The 24818-nt window shown below is 42.0% G+C and overlaps 1 protein-coding gene and 1 long non-coding RNA gene across 2 annotated transcripts in view; one reads left to right on the top strand and one right to left on the bottom strand.

Annotated features, from left to right (window-relative positions):
* Positions 1 to 594: 594 nt before the first annotated feature.
* On the bottom strand, positions 595 to 3395 carry SLC25A4 (solute carrier family 25 member 4). Its single transcript, XM_057420317.1, has 4 exons — positions 3186 to 3395; positions 2438 to 2924; positions 1765 to 1905; positions 595 to 1428 (listed from the first exon to the last, which is right to left on the bottom strand). Exons 1-4 carry the CDS (start codon positions 3294 to 3296, stop codon positions 1271 to 1273), a joined length of 897 nt encoding a protein of 298 aa, XP_057276300.1. The 5' UTR covers positions 3297 to 3395; the 3' UTR covers positions 595 to 1270.
* Positions 3396 to 4848: 1453 nt separating this feature from the next.
* LOC130605111 (uncharacterized) overlaps positions 4849 to 24818 on the top strand; it is a 32223-nt gene continuing 12253 nt past the window's right edge. Inside the window, exon 1 of the long non-coding RNA XR_008973616.1 lies at positions 4849 to 5089. This is a non-coding gene — a long non-coding RNA (uncharacterized LOC130605111). The remainder of the gene's footprint in view (positions 5090 to 24818) is intronic.

Below are 24818 nucleotides of genomic sequence, written 5' to 3' on the forward strand. Positions count from 1 at the left end.
TGCATGGTACTCATACCTTGGTCAAGAGAACTGCTGTACATCTCTTGGCGATTCCTCCTGGCCAAGAAGAGACAGGATTTGGCAACTTTGATACTTGTAAGCTGTCACTTCTGGTTTCAGAACTACCTGTGTTTCTCACTGGAGTCCTAAAATGCTATGATTTTTGTTCTTGCCTCTTGATTGTGTACAGCAATCATAGCTCTCTCCACTGTATTATATGCGGTCAGAGTTTGGTTCTTAGGACTAGAATATGCTGTCAAGACATTTAAATTGGTTAAAAGCAAGAACTTCACAATGGGAACACACAGGTGGCTAAGAGACACTGGCCGGGGGCATGATTCTTTTTCCCCTGACATGCCCTATTGGCTAATGATACTCTCCAGCTGAGACTGTCCAGTAACTATGGCATCCCTGCCAGTGCACTTAAGTAGGTGTGAAATGATTGTTGATATTTCTACAATAGCAAAACTAAAGTTCTGTGAAAAAAGCTGAAGAGGCTTAGGCAGTGCCAGATAATCACTAAGTTGTGCCAATCAGCAAATTGCCTTTAAGGACACATGTATGTACTCAGTGTATTGAAAAAACAGGAAGAAGTTCATGAATATATTAATTTATTTTGTTGTTTCAGATTTAGTTCAATTGCACATCAGCAGACAACTTTTTGCTTAGTGACAATCCAGGGAATTCTTTAAATGTTATTTCCACATTCTACAAAGTATGTTTGTAAAATAAGGTTATGGTTTCAGACATATGACTGCATAATTTGTCTGTGAAGAGGCTGGAGTTAGGAACTCAGCCTGGTGCTTTAATATAGTTTATATTTTTAGACATGTTTTTCATTTAATATGTATTAAAAAAATACATCTTAAGGAAACATTTTAATTCATGCTATGTCATCACACTGTTGGATTAGCTAGAGGCATCACTTAGTACAACAGGTATTTCCAAAGATGTCATTCTCCTAAATCTCCACAATATTACATTTTAAACTAGGTAGAGACCACCTATGTCTTGGCTCTAGACAAAATATATTACCTCAAATTTGAAGTATAATATATACACAGGTTCCAATACAAATGTTGGAGAAATTTTCATACAAAAATGGAACTGTGATGTAGTGGACAATTTTTAAATTTATGCATCCTGGTCTCAGTCAGATGTTATTCAAACATTGTTTCCCTAGGAAATAATTTTGTTGTCCATTATATCACAATAGCATATTCTTTTGAAAAAGTTGATTGAGAACAATTGAACTATATTATGGCGAGTTTTAGACATATTTCTTGATTTCATCATAAAGTACTAGTACAAAAGCTCCTCCCATGCCTCTCAACACATTCGACCAGGCACCTTTGAAGAACGCTTTGGTTCCTTCATCTTTAGCTATCTTCCTCCAGCAATCAATTGTGCCCTTGTACATAATATCAGCTGTGGAAAAAGACATAAAGGTCAGAAGACTTGAAGTTATACAGCATTTCTGTTTCAACTTTCATATATTTAAAACAAGGAATAAGCCAAGAACTTAAAAATCAAATAATCAATTAATGAGAAGTAATCCTCCATGCGGAAATCAAATCAGTCTCAGCCTTTTAAGTGGAAAAGGCAGAAATACTATCAATGTATTTCCTGTATTTTTTTGTTTTTTTAAGGATTCTAATAAGAAGTCATTAGTTTTGCATAATACAAAACCCACCCAGCATCTCCCCCCACATCTTGATGAAGAGATGCTTTCTGCTGCCGGACCACCATAGCACTTATTCTTACCTCCCTTTCGGCCAGACTGCATCATCATCCTACGTCGCACAGTATCAAAAGGGTAAGAAACCAGACCTGATACTGCAGTGACAGTCTGGGCAATCATCCAGCTCACTACAATATGCACGTTCTTTGGATCAGGCAACATACCTGTCATCAAGAACAAATGACAAGAGTCAGTACAGAGGGAAAAGGTTGTGGGGAAGATGGCTGTGAAAGAAACAACCACCACCAACACCAGGAGTCAATCAAGTCAACATAATCAAGCATGAAACTTCTCCATCCATATTTGACTATTATCAGCTAACTGCAAGTTTATAGGACTGTTGGATGTTGGGATCTAAGCTGCCTTCATGCTCCCTGACCAAAAGGTCTCTCCTGCAGAACCCTCCCAGGCTTGTGTCATGAGGAACAAGCTATCATACAAGCCCATCTGTACAAGCCTTAAGACAGAGAAAAACTGTAAAGTGTCTGAACAGAGACTGCCAACCCAAAGCTTCTGCTCAGAATAGCAAGTTAAAGGAGTCAGGAATGCATTTCAGGAACACTTGTGCGTAATCTAGCACTAGCACCCTGAACTGGTGCTGAGCCAAGCCTGGCTTGTTCTTGTACTGCCAAGTGCCCCAGAATTCATTTACCGGACAGGTCTTCCCTTGTAGTCACTTCTCCATGCACTTCTTACCCTTTGCCGTGTCGTAAACCCCAAAATAGGCTGCTCTGTAGATGATGATGCCCTGGACAGACACACTGAATCCTTGGTACAGGCCCTTCAAGCCATCAGACCTGAAGATCTTGACAATGCAGTTGCCCAGCCCAGTGAACTCCCTCTCACTGGCTCCTTTGCCCACATCAGCTGCCAGCCGGGTCCTGGCAAAATCCAGCGGGTAGACGAAGCAGAGGGAAGTGGCTCCAGCAGCACCCCCAGATGCCAGGTTCCCGGCAAAGTAGCGCCAGAACTGCTTGTGCCTGTCCACTCCCCCCAGGAAGATCTGCTTGTACTTGTCCTTGAAGGCGAAGTTGAGGGCCTGGGTGGGGAAGTACCGGATCACGTTGGCTAGGTTGCCTCTCCAGAAGGAGAGGATGCCTTGCTCCTTGGGGATGCGGACTACGCAGTCGATGATGCCCTTGTACTGCTTGTCCGCCGTGATCTGCTTGCTGGCATGCTGGACCTGAAGGGAGGAAGGGGACGGGTGGGAGGGTAGAGAAAGGGACACTGCAGGCGCGACTCCGCACGGCGACCCCGTGAAGGGCAGCGACCGGGCCTGCCCCGCCGCTGGCCCAGCTCCCAGCGCCCCGGCGCGGTGCTGAAGGGCAGCTCCCGCGTAACCGGAGCCGGCCGAGCTCCTGCCCTTATTTAGTCACGCTGGCAGCCGCCCGCTTCTCCGGCATCCACCTGTACCACAGCCCCGCGGCTCCCCGCACCCCCTCACCTGCAGCAGCAGCTTCACTCTCTCGATGGGGGCGACAGCCGTCTTAGAGATGGCGGCAGCGATCCCACCGGCCAGAAAGTCCTTAAGGAAGCTGACAGCTTGGTCACCCATGCTGGCAGCGGGTCCGACACCCCCTGCCCGGAGACAACCAACGAGCCGCGAACCTCCCCACCCGGCTGCCCCCGCGCACGGCCCGCCAAATGGCACCCAGCCCCGCACCTTCCCTCTTATACGCCGCGGACTCTCGCGATAGGAGGAGGCTGCCACCGAGGCGTGGGCATTGGCTGAGACCCCCTCGAGCCCGCCCCCATTGAAGGGGCGCGGGGCAGTAGCGCCATGTTCCCCTGAGGAGGGAGCGCGAGGGCCGCTGGTCTCGGGACGTTTAAAGGGCAAATTAAAGTTATCTGCCGGGGAACGCAATGTCAGAACATGTGCCTGCTGTATTAATAGCTCCCGGGAGGCACAGGAGGGGATGAAGGAAGCTGGCAACAGTACCTCGGGCAATGTTAGCTGTTTTGTGCAGGCTGGAGGCTGGTGCCAGAGCCTGAAAGCTTCCCCAGAAGAGGTCTGGGTGCAGCAACCAGGCAACTTGTTGAAGAGGGAGTGCTTTGAGCCTTAACTTCGCGTGCATGGATTCACACCATCAAGGGTGATGGGGACATTTGTGCTGGCAGGCACCCCAGTGGGAATGCTGTGCCCTGCCATAATGGTCAACTTGGAAGGTGCTGCAGTGGTGCTGTGTTCGTTGGTAACCCAGGCGTGCTGCAGAACTTGGGTTTCCCAAAGAAGAGACAATGTGCCCTCCTGTGTTGTACCTTCATTTCAACTGTGCAAGGCCAGAGCCTCACAAGAGTCCCTGTCAGTCCCCTCTGCAGGAAGAAAGAAGCGGAAGGGACTCGAAGAACTTGCCCAAGTACAGTTAAGTTGCTTGACCTGCACTAGGAGTGAAAGCAGAGTAAAGGCAGTAGTGAAACCCTGCCTTCATTCAGTGTCTTAGGGACACATTTGAGTCTCAAATGAAGACTACACAGCTCCCTCATGAGTTGCTGTGTTTCTTACCTGTTCTTTCTTGCTGACTCCCATAAGAAAGCAAGAGCTTATGATTTGTTGTGTCAATAATTACGTGAAAGCCAGTGCAGCAAGTTGTAGATCAATTGAAGTTTGCCATAAAAAGGCATTAAGATGTGCCTCCAGGACAGTGATATACTGAGGAATTTATCGGGCAATGGTGTCTGCTTTGATTTAGTAATATGGTATCAATAATGGAGATAGGTGTTAAAAGACTGACCATTCCATGAAGAGACATTCTTTTCAGGACAGCAAATCTCTTTTCACTGACGTGTTTGTTAGCACAAGTCAATGAGGGTGTAAATTTGATCCCCTACCTCTCTTGGCCTCTGCTTCTCTTAGGTCTGTTGAGGTAGAGGTCTTTTCTCATGAACCTCAGCTCTGGGAAGTGGATGACAACTATAACTTCCAGGAGCACCCTTTGCATCCTGGCCATCCTGAGTAAATAGAGCCTATACACAGCTTTTAAGGAAGGGGAAGAGAACCCCCCCGAAAAGACTTTTTCCCCGAGGAAGGACCGAAAGCAACTGCAATCAGGAAGCATAGGGGATCCCTGGAATTAGACTGCGAGTTGAGGGAAATATTATTTAAAGTATGTAGCTGCCTGGTACCCCAGCCTCTCCTTTTTCTTCCTCATATTTCACTCCTCAGGTTTGGTGTCTCCTCTTTTCACAGGAAAGTAAATATCTCTTCAGCGTTTCGGGGCTGCTGCTGCTGGCTTCATACAGACCCATTGAACGGTGGTGCTCACAGTTGCTGCCTGACTGTCCAGACTGATCAGATCTCTTCATTGTGTGCACTCAGGTGTCAGCCAGTGCCATACTGACTGGTGTATGGTGAGTGAGAGATAGGAAGGTGGCAGTGGGATGCTACTGGGAAGGAGCGGAGTGGGGGGCCTGGAGTGAGACTGTGGGGAGGGGGTCTAGCCTGAAAGGATCTTTTGCCTGCCCCTTCCCCACCATCTTTGGTTTAAATTGCCTTTTTTGTGTTTTTTTTTCCTAAGCTCATTTAAATTGCTTTTTTAAAATGACATTTTAATAAAGTCTTTATCATTAGAATTCCAGTTAGGTTTCATTACTTATTGTTGCACATCATCCCTCTCCACAGAGGCGTTTTGGTTTAATATGTGTTTCTGCAGCACTATTTACCGATGACTGCCAGTATTTAAAGAAAGCAGTGCACAGAAAGTGAATAACCTCTTTTGCTGCTTCTGCATCTTCCTCCCCTGAGTCCAGATGTCTTTTTCCAAGAGATACTCAGCTTCCAGTTTTAACAGAAGCAGGGCTAGACCAAACCATAGGTTTGCTACTCTGAGGGTTATTCTTCGTTTATTAGATTTTTGCTCCAAATGCCTGTTTTGAATCATTCCTAAGTATGACAGTGAGGCTTCTTATGCTAGCTACTGTAGGAGTTCACATGTATCCTGTAAGGAACTTACTGCTAATGCCACCAGACTTTGAGGATTAGTATTTCCACTAGGTGAAAATGGCATTAAAAAAAGGGTGAAAGGAACTTGGTCTTTTCATACAGTTCACTGGTCTTTGGTGGTCTGTATCCTGAATAGTTACTAATACTTTCATAGAGAAATTGTTAAAACAGTTCTGAAAATGCAAGCTTTCTGTATTATTGAAAGCCAGCTTTTAAGCCTCATTTCCCTTAGAACTGTGCAGCATGTGAAGGAATAGCTGGCTTTCTAGGCTGAGTTTGTGGGTGCTCTGTGCTGCTGACATAGCATGAAGACACTGGAATTTGTTCCTAAAAATCGTGAGCTAAAAATAATAACCTCAATCTACAGTTTCAAGAGAGATTAGTGACTGACTGCATTGTGCTTTAATGTGTGAATAGCCAGTTTGAAACACTACAGGAGATCAGCTTTTACAAAGTAGTGTGCACCATTGTGTATTTGCATTTCCAGGACACGGGAACCTGAATGTGGAGGCTTGGCCAGACACTAATAACGCTTTTTCTCAAAAGTCAGCAGCTTCAGTCTGACAGCAGACACAAGGGGGAGCACAAGGAACCGGTCAGACCGTCCTGACTCCCAGCGTAGACAGTGTGTTGGCAAGATGCTAAGAAGTGTGGAGTTTGGTTTTTTTTTCAGGAAATATTTGTATGGGTGAAGTAAATTCTCCTTGTGTAAGGTTGATTTATGTTTGTGGTCAGGAGGAGGAGAGTAAGAGAGCCCAAAGAGGTTAAATGAGGATGGGAGTTGAGGAGAAATACCAGGGTTGGTAGTGTCAAAGATGATCAACAAGAATGAAGTGAATATATAAGGATAGTTTTAGCTGGTTATTACTGTGACCTTAAGGTATTGCTGGCTTAGGATTTCTCACTGAGCTGGAGAAGAGGAAATCTGAACAGTAAGTCTGAGCAGCACATTGAGGAGGGAAGCATTAGTGCTGAAAATAGCAGCAGGAGTCAACATAGGGTATGTTTTTATTAGAGCGTGTCTGTAGTGTGAGGACAAGGAGTTGGAGGAGGGTCAAAATTTCAGAAAAAAAATTGAGGAAGTGGATGAAGATAGATATGAAACAGATCAGAAGTTAGGTTGTAGCAGGACAAACATGGGCTGTAAAAGTAGGAAAGAAAAAATATTCAACATGTAAAATAAGGAATAGACTTGCAAGAGTGTACCACATTAGTATTTCCTTTGGCAAGGATTTGTACAGAAGATGTTCAGGAAGAGAGTATTTGAGAAGTGCATTAATAGTGGTGAAAGGCAGCCAGGTTTTCAGATAACGTAGAAAAGTATGAGGCAAAATTAAGAGGATGACATCACTGGGAGACAATTAAATGGTTGAGAATGAAGTAAACCTGATCACAGGCGGACTAGGAAATTGAAGCTGAAATCAGACTGGAGGTGTGTGTTTGGCAACCAAACTTTGTAATTCATGAGATAGGACTGTAGAGGAAGAAACAGAATGTACAATCAAATATGGGAAAGAGAAGAAAGATGAAGCAGGAGAAAGAAGGCTGAGATTAGGTGGGGTTTTATCAGTCTGGCAAGATGAAAATAATGGAAAGAGCAAATGAGAGGACATGCCAAGTGAGGAAGCAGGTCAGAGAGGAAGGGTGGAATGACAGAAATCAGGAGTAAAGCAATCAATGGTTGCTGCAGATCACATCAAAGGAATGGCTCTTTCAAGGAGTAGAACAGTGAGGGGTACAGGTGAAATGAATGGATCAGGGCAAGGAGACACATGGGTGTCTACTACAGTGTTTCAGCAAGAACATCAGCATGAAGCTCAGAAGCTTCATGAGAATGATTATGCGAAATTGTGAGGACAGGAAGAGAGTTGAAATCATGAAGGAAAGCTGATGAGGAGGAGCTGGGTGTCTGGCTGGCAAAACTTCAGTTGGGAGAGCTGAGATATTGCCCAGAAGCAGATAAAAAGTGTTTGAGATGGTGACGGCAGCCCCGGTGTGAGAGTAGGGAGTGGAATGAGATGAGAAATTGAGGTTTCTGTAAGAGACTGAAGCTGCAGATGGAGAGCAGACAAGGGGATCCAGGATGTGTGGACACTGAGATTTAATAGGCCTGTAAGAAATATTTGAAGTGTATCCTGTAGTGGCAGCCAAAGAAGAGAAGAAAGGTCATTGGAATGGGCAGAAAGGATTGTAATGCAAGAAGGGCTGATTGAGCAATAGTAAAATCTCAAGAGAGTGTGGATGGAGAGGTGGAGGTGTGGCAAGTATCACTAAGGGCAAAAAGGAGGCAGAGTAAGATGCAGGGCTTGGTCCTTTGGGTAGGTTGTTGAAGAAACAGCTGAAGGAATAAAAAGAGAGAAAAAAAATCCAGGCTATGTGGGGAAGGAAAACTGGAGGGGTACAAAATAAGTTGCAGCAAGAGGGTGGGGTGAGAGATGTGGAAGAGTAGCCCACAAGCAGGACTAACCAGATTAGACAGTCTCTCTAGCCTCCATTGGCTGGTTTCTTACTGCAGGTGTGGAGCCAGGCATATTATACTTTTGAATTTCTTTTTGACTGAACTAGTACTGAAAGTGTATGTGTTGACTGTCTTCTGCCATGTTAAGGATTGCCCTGGTGAAGGCAACTAACTTAAGGTTAATACGTTTTTTCAAGGAATATTGTACTTCTTTGGTGTAGATCTCTGCAGGAAATAATTTCTTTAGTCACTGCCAAACATGCATCATTATACGATGGAGTATGTATCCATTCTTGGATTCAGTAATTTCCATGTTTTGTGCTTCCAGGAAAAGGTACATACTAAGAGGATCTTTGATGTTTTGTTTGTTTGTTTGGGTTGAAACATACTTTTCATGAAGAATCTGGAGATGGTTTTAATTGGACCAGAGTTCTGTGCTCAGTCACATAACCTGCATTGCAACAGCAAAAAAAGGTAATTGTATTTTTATATTTCAGAAACAATTTCAGGCATGAAGTGTAGATTTCACTGTTAAACGTACTTGCAACAGCTATTACCACAACGGTTTGAATATAAAGTCAAACTTATTTTCAACTAAATGAGAAACAAACAAATTACATTGCTCAGTGGATGGATGATCAATTTCTTATCACCCTGTGTGCTGGTGGAATGGTTCACAAATACATTGTTATTATAATTCAGATAGCATCGATTATAATGCTAGATGTGTTTATTGTACATCAAAGTATTAATATTTCTGTGTTTTGCAAGAAAATGACAAATTAAGGCCAGCTCCACACAACACATTATTACAAGTGTGGCTATAGTGATCAAGACTGTGAGGGGAAAAAAATCACAGCCCTGGCTTTCAGAGCTACACATGCACCTTTCCATGCATTATGGAGATGCAGTTTGTGTTGGCAAAGGAGTTCTTTTTTATGATACAGCTTACTTCATTTGAGGTGCTTTGATTATGCTAGCAAAAATCTTACTTTTTCCCCAGATGAGCTGCCTCTCTGCTAAGGGACTTTGTTAATAGAGAGATTAACCTTATCAGATATGTCTGAGCATGTAACAGTTTTCCATAGTTGCTCCTATACTTGCCCTGTCCCTGTATACAGGACACCCCCACATTGAAGCAGTAGATAGGTAGTTAAAAATAGATGTGTGTAATGTTTGCAGCCTAATTTCAGGTTGTGTTGGAGATGAAGGAGTGGGGCTATTGCTTCAGAAAATAAGGTATTCTGATTTAACTGATAAGCTGAGGTTGGTAAAGTGGGACAACAAAGTGAAGGGCCTAGATTCCTTTTAAATTATAGGCACGTTAGTAGCAACTGTCATTTTTTTTCCCAGGTGGGATCCTTTGTTATACCTGTGAGTTTTCCTCATGGGCTATTTTCCTCTAAACCTATTTGGAGCAGAACCAATCAGGCATTAAAGCATAAGCAAGGAAATACAGTAATTTCAGCAAAAATTCCTCAAGTCCAGTGTATATGCATTAAGGAAGGAAGGGTCTGCAGAACAGGCAAAACCTCAGCAGCTGTGAGGTCAGTGTTGAAGACAATAATCGTACCTCTGAGGGGAAAGAAAAGTGGTTGAGGCAGTCTTGAGATGTTACAGTACTCCTTCTGCCTTGTGAACAAAATCCAGAGGAGCAAAAATTGAAAAAGGACAATAGAAACAGAAACTAAACAAAACAGAGAGAGGGCTAACAGGGTGGAGGCTGGGAAGAAAGTACTTGAAGATGCAGATGACAGAGGAACACCCAGTGATGTCTGGCACAAAGCTAAAGAAGACAAGAGTGCACATGTCCTCATGGGCACCTTTATTTGGTTATTCTTGGCATTGTTTGTCTTGATACCAGTGTGACAGAGATTTGTTCCTTTCACACCGCTCTGGCTTCTATCTTAAATTACATTAAGCTAAAGATCTTAAAAAAAAATTGTATCTGCAACATCCTCTGTCTGCTTTGTTGGATGGATCAATTCTAGTTTGTTAAGCTGTGATATTTAGCCTCACAGTCTTGTATTTAGCTTAATTAGTCTAATATTTAGCAGATGTGGTCTTCATGCTGTCGGGGGGGGGGGGGGTATTGCTGAGCCTTTTTGTTTGCTGTGATCTGGTCTTTCTAACTTTTGTTAACCTAATAAATTTGTGTAATAAACTGGAATAAATAATAAATTATTATTCTGGAATGTTAGTATTGAATTGAGGACTGTCAGTAAGTCAGTTTCATGCCCTTGGTGCCAGTATCACCGAGGAGAATGCAGGTAAGAACAGATGTTTCCACTTCTGCACCATAACAGGCTGAAACTGCAAGACAAAACCATTGTCAAGCTGAAGGATTCTATGCAGTAGATTGTGACCCTGCTACTTCTTGTATGACTTGATCCAGTCAGCTGCCGATATGTGGATAGTCATGATAACTGCATGGGCAGTTGATGGACAGCTGGAAGAAATACCAAAGCAAAGGTATAAGCTTCTGCTTCTCTCCAGGGGTCTGACAGTTAGAAAGTACTACTCTGTAGTCTCATTTGTTCAATATAAGATATGTCATCTACCAAACGCTTGTGAATCAAACTCAGAGCTTCATGTTTAAACTAGGCAAGAGGTATCTTTGAAGAAGAGATCTGAGATTCATTTAAAATAGCAAGTGGTGTCAGTCTGTTGCATCACTTGATGGGGTATTTGACTGTTTCAGAACTCACTCTGGAAAAGATCCAGCTTGAGTCCCAGTCCCAAAAATTCCTTTGGATTGGAATTTGCCCAGCTGAGCAGATACATAAAGGATATGAAAGGGAAGAAATGATGGGGACAAAAGCAGAAGTCAGGAAATAATTAAGATTATGTGGTATTTTACTTAAGCTTGACAAAAACCCAGTCTTTGCTTCATTCATTCCTAAAGAATGACTGCCTGTTTCTGAAACTACAGGAAAAGAGACCTTTTAATGCTTTCTTGTAAGACATAAGAAATAAAGATACTTTATTATAGGATTTTATGAAATGTTGCTATATTATTTGAAATTAATATATAGAGTACGTACAGTTCTATTACAGCTATGTATGAATGAATATATGCTGCGTTTTACAGACCAACATGATAGAAATAATTGTTGTTTCACTGCATTTAATTTCTTCTCATTCATAGTGGGATGCAGTAATGGAAGAAACTGAGCTATTCTCTTTCACACAGCTATAATAGGTAAAAAAAGAGAGGGGATGTTCTGAGTATATATAGTGTGTAAAATGGAGTTTGTGAGGGATCATCCAGACATGTAACAATCTTGGACAGTCAGACTGGGATAAATTGTCTGGACCTTCTAAGTTACTTCCAGGATCATAGTGACAGAGGGGTCACCTACAAGCTGTATGAGCCTGCTGCTTGTTTATTATTTGCCTTCCTTTCAGATGTTACAGTTTTGAAAGCTGACATCCATTTTCTGCGCATAGAACTAGACCAGTGGCTCGGGTCAGAAGAAGCAGTTCAAATACAATAGATAGATCCTTATGTAATTGCAAATAGTCTACGTGGCTTTTATGCATTTCCATCAATTCATGATTCATTTTTGTGAGGCACTTTTGAAGTCGCAGGCTTTCTTGTTCGCTTGTAATAATCCACAGGCAGGAAGCACTAAAAGAATGAGAAGACAGCAGTGTCCCTGGTATGCAGCAACATGTTTTTTACACACTTTTAACTCCTGTTCTGCCCCTCACCTCTGCAAAACTCGATTTCAAAGCCCTTTAAGCAGAGTACTTCTCTTCCCCTTTTTTCTCATTTCTAAAATGCCCTCACTTCCAGAGAAGAAGAGAACCCATTGACACAGCTTTGGGGAAAGCTACCGTAACTCTGTGCACTTTATCCTACTGGGCACTGCTCAGAGGAGGTTGTTCTCAGCTTTGAGCAGCACCAATGGGAATGGGAGGAGGCCGCTATAGCAGGGGATAAGAAGCATACATTTACATAGGCTCCTTCTTCCTTTCACCTCTCCACTCTGCAGCAATCATTGGTTTATTTTAGCAATGGCCTTCTGGCACAGTGTTATTTTTCCCCTGAATAGGTCAGCCTGGGGCCGAGCCAGGATCCATGGCCTTCTGTAGCTGGGGTGACTCGGAAAGCCAGAGATACCTACCAACTAGACAAGACCTCCAAGTGCTGGACCTGAGCCCAGTGCAAGAGCAGTATCCTGGAATAACCTTTCTGATAAACAGCAGAAAAATCCACATGGGGTCTTTTTTCAGAGGCTGAACCAGGCAACAGTGCTGCCCTCTGCTGTTGGGATTCGGGGAAAAAAAGTCAGTCATAAACTCCAGCAAAACGTTAACAAAATCTAAGTAGGAAAGCAGTAATGTGTGAATGCGTGAATTATATAATCCTCTCGTTTTAGACAGTGCTTCAGACAGTGAAATGTGCTCTCGTATCTTCACTAGCAGTTTGGTTTGTAGTTACAGAATATAGCTAATAGTTCTGTTGGGTTGTAGTACTGCTGGTGTCCTCGTGGCTGTTCAAAGCATCTTGTGACCCAGAAGTCATACTTTCTGGAATGGATGGTTCTGTGTGCAGAGGCCAGAATTTCCATCAGTGATTCAGATTTTTGTAACTTTGTTATTTTTTGTATCATTATGTAGAATTATTCCTCACAAGTACTTAAGAAAAAGTTATGTAGAAAGGTAAAGCCATCCAGAATTGCTCTTGTTTAAGTACAGGATGCACAGAGGTGTCTAGGACTTTTTCCGTAGCTAATCTACAAGCCAAGTGTGGAAGCAAACCAGAAGTAATTGATACTTACATCAGAGCTAGAGGGAAGTGCCATTGAGGGGCATTTCCTAGCCCTAATGCAGTACACCCCTGCTTGATTTGGTGCATGTGTAGCCCTGAACCCTTGCACATCTGCAGATATCTGTTGCAGCTGTAAGAGCTGTGTTTAGTGCTCTGTTTGGGAGCATAACAGCTGCTTCTGGGCTGATCTCACCACCCTACTGAAATAAATGGGCTTGTGGTATATGATTCAGGAAACCACTGTTTCACTTCTCAGAACATGTTACAATGGTACACCTTGATTCTCATAGTAATGTTTTTATCCTTAAATGTGATACTCACATTTCACTTTTTGATACTGATTTTAAAATCCTTGCCTTCAATTTCTTTGCCCCATACATGCTGCCCCAGCTGTGTAGGGTTTTGATTTAGCTATTTAGCTAACATGCCTTAGAGAACACAAGTGATGTCTCCTGCTCAAAGGAAAGAAATTTCTCACTTTTGGACTAGTACCTAAAAAAATCTAAATAAAGGCACAACTGATCAATAACCATGTGACTCAACTGATGTACAGTGATAAACAAAAGCAACTGTAATCATTAAACCTGTCAGCAATTCAACAAACGTATGGTGTGCACAGCTTTGCAGTGGCTTGTTCATGTGGGCAGTTAATGAATGATAAAGTAAATCAAACCTTCTATCAAAATATGTGACTTAATTAGTAGTTTTCTAGAATGTGATTTCAGTGTGAGAAGTGGCTGTAACAGCGGAGCTGTGAGGCTGTTCATTGGCTCCCCCTGCCTTCAGGAGTGAATATTTTTATTTCTGTTACAAAAACCCTTTTCAAACATTCAGGCTGCAACCTCCAGCTGAGCTTTAAAGGTGAGGACTTTTGTGCTTGTGTTGTAAACAATAATCAAGCCATAAATCTGGGACCATCTGGGGGAAAGACAGAGAACCAGCTGTTTAATTTGTGAGTGTAAGCTGCTGAAATCTGTGAAACTCAAAACCAAGAAAAACTACTTGTGATAGAAAAGAGGGATCTCTTTCCAAAGATAATAGTCTTTGGACAGGATCTCACAATTTGATGCTACCACACAGGCACCTTCTGAGATATATAAAAAATACATGCGTTAGAAATGTCTATATCACTCCATTATAGTTAGCTAGTCGATGTGTAGATAAGGACTCTGAATATTTGCATTGTGACAGGTGAATTGCACACTAATTTGCTGCCTGCACCAATCCTGCAGCGTGAAAGGAGGAGAGCTGCTGAGAATTCATGGGCTCAGTTGTATGGAAAGTGGCAGCATCACCAAGTCCTCAATCCGTATCACCTTTGCACTCCTCCTGCAATATGATGCTGACAGATACATGGTTTAAGGAGCCAGGTGGAAGTATCCCTTGTGGAAGAGGATCCCGGGTAGCTTAGAAACCTTGGCATCTGGCTGTCAGCTGGTGGGTGCCTGGCATACTCCATTCACTGCTTACTTCTGTCCTTTGGTCACCAGAAACACTAGCTGCTGGACCCCAAAATGATGCTCACTCTCAGCTTTGCAGAATGCTGCATGTGCCCTGCAGTTGCGGTGTGGCAGGGTTAGTAAAAATTGAGTGTGGATCTCATGCTATATATCTTTTATTAATGCTTCTTAACTGGAATATTTCTCAGCGCAGTAACCTTTGTTCAGGAGGAGTTCGGGTCACAGAGAATCAGTTCAGAATTAAAAGTTCAGTTTGAAACATGCCAGCAAAGTGTCCTAAATTATTCACAACTGTGCTCAGTTGTTTGCTTGAGATCTCTGATACTTTGTTTATATAAGGCAGTATTTTTGTGTTAGGTCTCATGCCATTCCTGTACAGCGTGGGCTGGAGCTCTATACTGAGGGGCAGAAGGGAGACAATTTTCCACTTACCATATAGGGTATGCAACATATTTTAATTGGAGTTGGAGCCTTTCCTGGAATCTCTGCTTACAATTGGGCAATCCTTTTGCTAACCTGTGGCTTATTTGATTTCAATGTGTATGAAACTGTGTTTTCTTGGTATTGTTTTGTCTTTTTTACATTTTCCTCAGAAAACCTGGCAAAATTAAGAGAAAGGTCATTAGTCAGCAGGAGTTTCAGACAGCAGCTGAGTGCACGTAAGAATGATTATCCAGAACCATCTAGCTGTGGGGAGAAGAATTTTAACTTCTAGGAGTGTTTCCTTAAGCACCCTTTTTCACAGTGCCTACACCTAAGTGCATTCAGGGCACACATGGTGTGTTTCTGTATAACAGAAACTATGTGAAGGAACCACATTATTTAAGAGGCAGGGAAATAATGGATTTTCTAGTTTATTTTTCATTTTCAAGCCACATCTGGACAATCCTCAGCCACCTCCCTATCCTCAGTGTGCCCAACATACCGATGTTCTGAGCACTAAAAGTCTGAAAAACTTTTCATTATTCTTAGAATGATTATTCTTGCATGTCCTGGTCAGTCATGTTTGAGATTCTTTTTCTTTCTCCAGAGCAGTGTGGCAACTATAGCTTCAAATGATTGTACAGGTTACTAAGTCTCCTGTATCTTTAAAGGAGATATGGTTAATTTTTGTTTGCACTTCATTCTGAATAGTTACAGAGAACAATTTACCCCTACTACCAAGTAAACAAGGCAGAAACATCTCTGAAGCTTTGCATTGTCTCCCTAGGTACACATTTTCTGCCTGTCTCTAACAGGGAGATCACAACACCATTCAGGAATGAGTTTGATAGCACCTGCTAATGCTTTGATTGCACTCTGTCTGAATGGGTGGAGGCATCAGCTTCATGGTGGTTGTTAGTCACCAACTTGTTTCAGCACAAATTTTCTTCTTCAGATTAATTTCAGATATGGAGTTTTTACTGCTGTCAGAATTTTCACAGCAACAGATACCTTTACATAAGAACTCTCCTAATCCTTTTAGATGGAAGCTCAGCTGCACCCAGCTTCTGTTTTTTCTGGCTGTTGTATACCTGTGGATGGCTTGCACTAACTGTATGGAACTCCTTAACCATTTCACTAGTGAGTATTTCTGGGTGTTGTCCTAGATAGAGGGGAGCCACTCTTGAGCTGGAAAGTAACAGGTAATAGTTGGAGGAGATCCTACTTTCTGCTCCCACAGATGTAACCTAAGTCTCTACAAGACTGTGGGGTATGTGAAGCTGTCCTGTCAAACAGCTTAAAAACTGGTGTTCACAGACAGCTTTCTTCTGTGTTCAGCTCTGGGAATAGATTCCTTTTTTGCATTGCGTATTCCACGCTGGGGACAAGAGGCTCTCCTGCATCCCCTACAGTCTGCTTTCCACAAGAACATAGCCTTCTTGGTTGTCATCAGTAGCTATAAAATTCTTCACTGCTTCTTTCTATCTCACTTTTCCTTTGGGAATATTTAAAGGCCTCCTTGTCTTGGAGGTACCAACTAGAGTTGGACTGTCAGCTCTGAAATGTCTGTCTGTGCTGTCTGCTATGAAAAGTTAATTGGGTGAGTGTGATGGGTTGGCCTTGACCAGCAAATAAGTACCCACACGGCCGCTCACTCATTCTCCCCAAGGCAGGATAAGGAGCGAATAGGAAGAGCAAAAGTGAGAAAACTCTTGGATTGAGATAAAGGTGTTTAATAAGTGAAAGGAAAAATGCAAAGTGATGCAAAGGCAATCACTCGCCACCTTCCACAAGCAGACTGATGCCTGGCTAGTCTCTGAGCAACAGCTACAATGGCTACATTGGAAGAGAACCCCAACCCCAGTTTTTATTGCTAGCATGGTATTATATGTTATATAATCTTTGGCCAGTTCAGGTCAGCTGTCCTGGTTCTGTCTTCTCCCATCTTGTGCCCACCCCCTGCATTCTGCTCACTGGAGGAGAGCAGCATGAGAAAAAGAAAAAGCCTGGATGCTGCGCAAGCACTCTTCAGCACTGACCAAAAGACCGGTATGTGTTTTAGTCACAAATCTAAAACACAGCAGCCTACGGGCTGCTAGGAACCTAACTCAGCTGCAGCTAGACCCAGTACAACAGAGCTACCTAACATCAATACATAGTTATCAGAAATGGAGGGTACAGTGTCATAGATGGCATAAGGATCCTGATGACTCAATGGCAGCTCTCAGCTCTTTCTCCTTTCCCATCATATGTTCTCCATCTCCTCTCACGTCAGCACTAGCAATCACACAGCCTTGCAAAAAAACTGTCTTTTTCAGTACATCCTCAGTCCTCAGTTGAAGTTGTTATGTAGGCGGGGGACTGGGAAATTGTCAGAAGTGACCTTCCTGGAATAGACGTGTGTCAGTTTGTGACAGAGCTGTGTGGTTTTACACTGTGCTTGTATTTCATCATTCTTGTAGACTCCTAATTAATCTCCCCATTTCTACTTATTTCCTACTAAATAACTACTATCACATGTGGTCTGTAGCTTCTACTTCAGCTTTAGAGCAATTAGCTAGAGAAAACTATATGGAAAATAGTATGGAATAGTTTGCTTCTCTGAGGATGTGATAGATTAATCCCTCATTAGCAGTTAACTAGAAAAAGGAACTTAATCTTTAATGTTTGCTACAGAACTAGATATAAAAGTTGCTCATATGTTATGCATTTCAATGCAATATGGATAGAGGAGCTTAATTTTTTAACTTCCTGTGTTTTCATAGTGTCTCTATACGTAGGTCTTTACAATATGATATATAGTGTACAATGCTTTGCAACTTTTTTGTTGTTATTTTTAAATCTGAAACATACACAACAACTTGGTACGATTTCCGTATGAAGTTCCTCTTCTGAAAAACACAAGTGTTATTTTTGGAACGTCCTTGCCACTAGATGGCAGGGCGCCCTTGGGGTAAAGGAAGCACTTAAGTAGGCTGTGTTCAACAGTAATGTGCTCTCAGCCTGGCAGATCTCTCATTGAGCTTATCAAGAGTTTTGCTGGAGTGAGGAGTGGGTGGAATGCTGGAAAGAACTGTAATTATGTTATGACCCTTTGACAGCACTGGCATGCAGTTTTACGTTTTCTCCAGTACAATAGGTATCTTAGTTGAATTCCACAGAGCTTGACGTAATAAGATAATACAGAAAAGCTGTGGTTTAACCACAATCAAACCACAAGTCAGTGTTGGTGAATTTGTTGGAGGAATCTCTTGCTCTTGTACACGTGCTGCATTTGCTGTGCCAAGTTCTGAAATACTCAATCAGTCCTTGAAGTGAATTGCAAAGAGGAGACTGGCCCAAGTTGTGACCTTGGAATCTGGCTTTAATTAGTTTGGACTGGCACTTTGCTGCAGGAGTCAGATCCAGTTAGCATTTAGAAAAGTTAAGAGCTCTAATTTTCACTCTTTCACACCAATTTCATCTTAGTGTAATCCTAATAAATTCAACTGAATGACACTTGTATAATGGTGCTAAAACCCAGGATACTTATTGTTCAGCTGAAGTTGGTATAGTCATCAGAATATTAAGATGAGGAAGTTGTGCACATTTACTGATCCCAAATACATAGGTGTACCTGGGCAAAATGAGTGTAACATCCCTCCAGTCTCATGTGGAGTAATTTCTCTTTTTTTTTAATACTTCATTCTAAAATTTAAAAATTCACTTAACATTTAAAATGAATTAGTTTATAAAAGGAATGTGGTTGACAAAATGAAAAGTTTAAATTCAGTGAAACAAATACAGCTTTTTCAGCTTTGTGAAAAGCTGTTTGGAAGAGGGCATTGTTCAACTTATTAATTTATGCAAAAGATATTTTCAAATGGTGTCTGATCTGACATGTTGTGCGATTTTTTTCATCACATTTTCAGAACCTGCTTACTTGTAGTATTTGCCACTGGCTAAGCTTTGTTACAAATGACACTGCTTAAGCCTGTCAAATCAAGACTTGGATCCTTCAGCTTTCATGAAATATAAGAATTTTTTTGCCAAGTTTTGCCCACACTCAGTTTGGGAAAGATCTACATCTGCTTTCACAGAAAAAAACATATCAGCTTTCATAGTCCCTTACACAAAGATGTAGCTCTCTTGAGGCTGCATGCATTGCACATACACTACTCATACACTGCTTGGTTTGCACTTAGCCTTCTTACCTGCCTTCTTCATCTGTGTGCAAGGGCAGATTTTAGAGCAGAGTGATCTAACTGGTGTACCTCCAATCACATCTGGACCGAAGCTGGACACAGATTTTTCCAGGGTATCAGCCATGAGGCATCTCTTGTGCTCCAGCAGAAGGTGCTATATTTTTAGTGGGCACAGTGGAGCAGCTGCAGTGTGCAGATCCCAGCTGTGAAGAGAGCAGGCTGTGCTGGCAAAGCTGCAGCAGGTACACGGCTTCTTGATGAGACGCGCTTGGTGGAATTGCCCAGGCAGACTCAGTCTAAATGAATGGAGTAGCAATTGCCTTAGCCCATATAATGTAAGATTCCTTGTTTGTGCTAGCACAAATATTTCCAAGTTAGTTGTGAGATTTTTAAGGTTCTTTTTCAGAGAAAATGTCCTGTTTGGATCAAAACCTGCACTTCCTTTTTATATCACTTTTTTGTTTTGTTCTGTAATAAAGACTCTCTTTTGCTACCTGCCCTATCCAAATGGCTTCTTTCTGCTGAGTCTGCATCTAACTTCAGAAATGTGCTGTGGCATCTCCAGCGGTTCTTCAGGCTTGGGAAATGGCACCTCTTGGTGCCAAATGACAGTTCTTGAATCAGGAAGCTGCTTCTTGAAGAAGTCCTTTTCAGCAAGAAATAATGCTTTATTCTATTAGCCTGCTACCCAGCCTGGATTTTTCACCCGTGGTGTACGGGTGTGGCACTGCTCCTAGGATCAGCCAAAGCAGTTCACACCCTCCATTGCATATAATGTCAACAATCCAGATGAAGGGCTGGGGTTTACATCATTCTCCTTCATATATGGCACAAAGGAACGAGAGGCTGCTGGGCAACTCTTGGATAACGAAGGCCCCAGGGGCATGAAAGCTAGACCTGAGCACAGTGTAAAGCAGCCCTGAGGGTGTATGTGGGGACACAGCAATGGTCCTGCATGGTGTCCCTGCTTTTGACATCTTCTCTGAGCTTAGCACCTAGAGGAAGACAACTCTGATAATTCTTGATCATTTGTCCTAGCAGAATCCCTGTCAGGCTTCTCAAGATGGCTTTTGACTTGTTACCTGCTGTTGGAGCAGTAGTAAGGGGACAGAACTAAGGCCTTGTATTTCTCACAATTAATGTACACTTGGCACTGTGAAGTGACTAGCCTCTTCGGGAATGTACTACAAGACAGACCCCCAGCAGCTGAGAAATGCTTGCAGATCCTACAATGCTGTTGCAGGTGTCTGGTTTACTACAGAAAGGTATTTAATAGTCAAGCACAATCACGTTTTTCCATTTTTATTTTCTCCCAATTCCTGTTGTTTCTACTCTTACGTAGGAAACTGCTGCTGTGGCATGTTTAGTACAGACAGGTAGTGACAGCTTGCAACTTTTTAACCACTACTTTGCTTAGACCTCTTCTGAGCATGAGTTTTACAGTACTACAAAAATCAAATGGTAGCATTGGAATAGCTTTGTCTGAGGGGAAGATGCACAGAACTGGGATCTGGGAGATTCCTTTATTAAAGATAGAAAGGTTTGGACTAAAGGGGTGATTTAAGAGGCATGACATGAAAGTTCATGAGACCTGGTTTTATTTCCTAGGGTTGTTTGACTGTGGTCAATGCATCCCTTATCCCTTCTATGTCAGGTCAGTAATTATAAAATCCATGAGTTTGTGAAGGGCACAGGTACTAGGGCATGACAAAAAGTCATATAACTATCTAGACATGCTGAACAATAGGGTTTATGTATCTAAGGAGTGGAATAATGCAAGATACAGAAGGGAAGTACACACAGTGAACTGGTCAGTTCAACAAAATACTGTACATGTACCACATGGTGCATTGTTAGCTGTCAAAAACAAACATATTTTGGACACAGTATGGACTTGCTTGTGCTTGCAAATGATCCAGTATCCCTGGCAGTTTGTTGCCTACCAGCAGGGTCTAAATAGCAGGATAAAAATAAAGACTGGAAGAGCTTGAGGCTGTAGGAGCACCTTGCTGCCCAGAGAACTGGGTTAAGCCCTGCTTTGCTGCTGGAGTGGGCATCCTTCTGGCTGATGTTTTACTGGAGAAACTGTGATGAAATGGGAAACTAGTTGTGTTATGCTGCCGTTTGCCTAGGTGGTGTGAAAAGGAAGATTTTCTGGAGGGAAGTAGAACTTGTTACTTATGCCAATAAAACATAATTTTAGATTCCGTGAAGTCCATTGTTAAGTTTTCTTTTCATAAATATTTAAGTACTTGCCGAACTTCTTGTTGCTGATTCCTTTAAAATTGCCAAAAGAGAGAGATTGTTTCCAATTCCTTTGTGGCTCTTTGATTCATTAATGTTGCTTTCACAGGTGAGATGCCTGGTTATCTCTTAGAAAATGCACAAGAGGTGCTGAAGAGAGGCCATGTTTTATAAGCAAATTTATGCTTTGCCTGCCAGCAGAAACCAAAATTTCCATGCACAGGTTTGCACACAGGAATTGTATTGCTGTGCACCTCACAACTTCCTCCTATTTCTCAACAATTTCAAGTACTTCTGCCTTGCCTTTGTTCCTTGGACAGATCTGAGGTCACACTGCTGGAACAATCCCCTTAGCTTGTATTTCTGGCTATATCATGCCCTGTTTGAAAATTCTTCCCACGTATTTCTCCTTATAATCACATCACTATAAATAAATATTTCATTCTTGCTTCAAATGCACAGGGTTCAGGGTTTAAGGCTTGCCTATCCCTCTGACCTGGTCTGCTGTCTTACCTGCCTTGCCATCTGTGCTGGTCCTGACACCTTTCTAAGTTCTCCATCTCTGCTTTTTGTGCTTTTTCCCAGTGGTCTTCTTGCAGAGGATGGCTTTATGCATCTTCTCTTTTCCACTAATGACCTCTCTTAAAACCATGCTTTTAACTTGATACCCAGGAGTGGTGTTTTTATAGATGATTAAAAGACACTTCAGTAACCTACTGAAACAGTTGCAACATTTCCTATTGTATCTTATCTTCATCTCTGACTCTTTCATTTAAGATCTGAGAGGTGAGAACTGCCTTTATTTAGTGATATCACAGATATTAAATGTATGATAAAATGGAAATAATAATTTCCCAGTTTGCATGTGCAAATGTAGGTATTGGTACAAAAAAAATCACATGTGGCTTCTTGCAGGTGCTCCCTTTGCCAGCGTTCTGGGCTTCTTGCCAAAGCATTTTCTCTCAACCTCGCTGTTAACCAGTCCCTTGCATTTTGCATCAGCTTCTCTCTAAATAGGCTTAGCCCTCCAGTTAATAGATATCTTTTCCTCAAGCCCTGCCCATTGCACCTGCCTTTGAAAATGTGCCCTGGAGAACCCAGTGATTCATCTGTTGTGTGCTGTTGCTGTTTGATTAAATCATTGCTTAGTTTCAGGTGGCTGCATTTGCATGCTGGAGCACTTGATCCTCCTGTTTACTGCTTTTGTGTATCATGGAAGTGTTTGCAAAGCTTGAGGGGAAGTTCAGAATGAAAGGTATAATATCAGTGTTTGGGATAACAAATGGTATGGGCTGTACACTCTCTGCATTCAATGCTTTTTCTGTTTCCACACCAGTGAGCACGATGGATGTAATGTAGTCACAGCATGTTTCCAGAAATCCTGAGATCAGTAATGTAAAATAGGTCTTTGGAATTTTAATAATGGAGAAAACGTCAGTATGCAAAGTTGGTGCAGCCTTGTTCCTCCCTTCCCCCAGTTTTACTCCTTTGGACTAGTCTGTGTATTTTCTGACCTTGCAGATACGACATAAGACAGGGATAGGAAACCCTCCAGAACCTTGTATTGATTCCCGAGCTATTCCAATAGGATTCACCAACCTACAAAGTAAATGTATACAGGTGTATTTTTAGACCAGACCTTCAGCTCCCATCTCCCTGGATGCATTTTCAGAAGCTTGGGGACCTTCAACAGTGAAATGACTTTCGACATCTCCTAGGAGGGACTGTGGAACCCAGAGATTACTGGGTTCTTTCCAGACTGCTGTTTTCCCTGGCCACATTCAGGGGCAAGTTGTGTGTCACTGGCAATGTTTCAAGTCAAAACAGTGAAGTGTTGAAGAGAGCATGATTCTGACCCACCCTCCATATAGAAATTACATTATTTATTTAGCCCATTAAATCATGGTGGTGTTTTTCTCATAAAATAAATTCATACACTGTCAAGTATATGTCTGGGGTTTCAGAGATCAGCTGCACAGATCAGCTATCACACATCAGTTATATGCTAATGCTGGGGGAAATTATACAGAGGAAAGAGAGTTAATTCATCCACGTGGGTATAAATAAGTCCATCTTGGCAGTTGACAGTTCAGTAACTTTCTTGATTGTTAAATTTAGACAACCCTTTTTTTGTCAGTAGTCTCTTCATGTAGCTTGATATGGAGAGCAATCTGATACATTCTTCTTACTAAAGAAGTATGATTCAAAGCTCTCATTGTGATTTTTGTGGTGCTGTGATTCGTTCCATGTTAGAGAACTGACTGTTTAGCTCAGGCTACCAGCCAGTAATGAGATATCAGCCTCCTTAAGTTAAATTAAATGAGCAGTTATTCAGAGCTACACTGAACCTATAGAATGAGAAGTATTCTCAGTAACAAGTCATGATCAGATTGGGTTCAGTACCAAGAAAATCCTTACTCATTTGCCTATTATAGGGTTTTGGTTGGTTTGGGTTTTTTTCTTCCATTTGGTGACCACAGAAAGTGAAGATTTTTCTCCCTCATTTTACATAAAAAATCTTCTTGATTGACAGCAAAAAAAATCATAGTTTATGTTTTGGTTTTTTTTTTTACAAACACTTATACTGGTGCAATCAGAGCACTCTTCTTTTGCTGTGTGGAGAGGGAAAATAATACAAGCCAGATCCCACAGAGCAGACTCTCCGATTACTGATTGAAAGATGATTTATTCACAGCTAAAGGTGCTGAAATGATCTATATGTGAATTTCTGTGTCCTTCTAGGCTTTACAAAATTCTTGTAGAGGCAAACGAAGTTGCCAGACAATTCTTTGTCTTAACTCCAGAACTATGTTCAAAAAGCTTCATTTTGCTTTTGAAACAGTCTGTGGTTTTGTTGCTCTCCCACCTATTTGAAGATAGTGAAGATGAATATTAAAAGCTGTTTTCTTTACCCCAGATACATATGCTTGCTATACAAAATCATAAATGTTGCAGCAAGTACTGCTCTTTTTCTTCCTTTGGATCCTGTGTTACTTTACATGGAACCCATTTAGCTTTCTTTGTAACCATGGTTATACACGGAGAAGTAATATAATGACTAAACAATCTATCTAGTTTAGTTGCAGAGCTAGAAGTTGGCCAGATTACATAACTTTTTGGCTCTCAGCATTGACTCCCCACTGCTTATGCTTTATATACAACTCAAACTCCGTTCTGTGATGGCATCCTTTGGTGCAAGTGATGGAGAGAAGGATTAGGAGATTTTGTTTAACTGATCATGTAAGCAAATAGATGTTGTCCATTATCATGTATGCAGAGAGCTAGTCTTCAAATGACCCTTGCAACAGTGTTTAGCCCTAGAACAGATATGGATTCCTGAAATGTTGTTCTTGCTGGCAGTCCCCAGCCAGGCTAGGTTTTATATTCTTCACAGGCGGGGGAAAATGCTACAGGTTTACATTGTTTCTTTGTGGTTTTGGCAGAACTCAAGCTTCACTGAACGCACGTGTCTAAATGAAAAGTAACGTAGATACGTGAAGCTGAAAGCCAGTAAAATAAGATACTGTCAGCTGAGGGCACATGCAAAAGCAGCTGTATCTGCCCTCCTCAGCAGACTTCCTCAGAGATAAA

Source organism: Pezoporus wallicus, unplaced genomic scaffold (genome assembly GCF_028554395.1).
Source record: "Pezoporus wallicus isolate ANWC-B61680 ecotype Strahan unplaced genomic scaffold, APGP_CSIRO_Pwel_v1 contig_5552, whole genome shotgun sequence".
Lineage (NCBI taxonomy): Eukaryota > Metazoa > Chordata > Aves > Psittaciformes > Psittacidae > Pezoporus > Pezoporus wallicus.

Bases quoted from the DNA above. Each gene is read 5' to 3' on its own strand.
- SLC25A4 (XM_057420317.1), bottom strand. From the start codon at position 3,296: ATGGGTGACCAAGCTGTCAGCTTCCTTAAGGACTTTCTGGCCGGTGGG. The intron at 2,925-3,185 runs GTGAGGGGGTGC...TCCTCCCTTCAG, and splicing joins GAGTGAAGCTGCTGCTGCAG to GTCCAGCATGCCAGCAAGCA. The intron at 1,906-2,437 runs GTAAGAAGTGCA...TCTTGATGACAG, and splicing joins GGTTTACGACACGGCAAAGG to GTATGTTGCCTGATCCAAAG.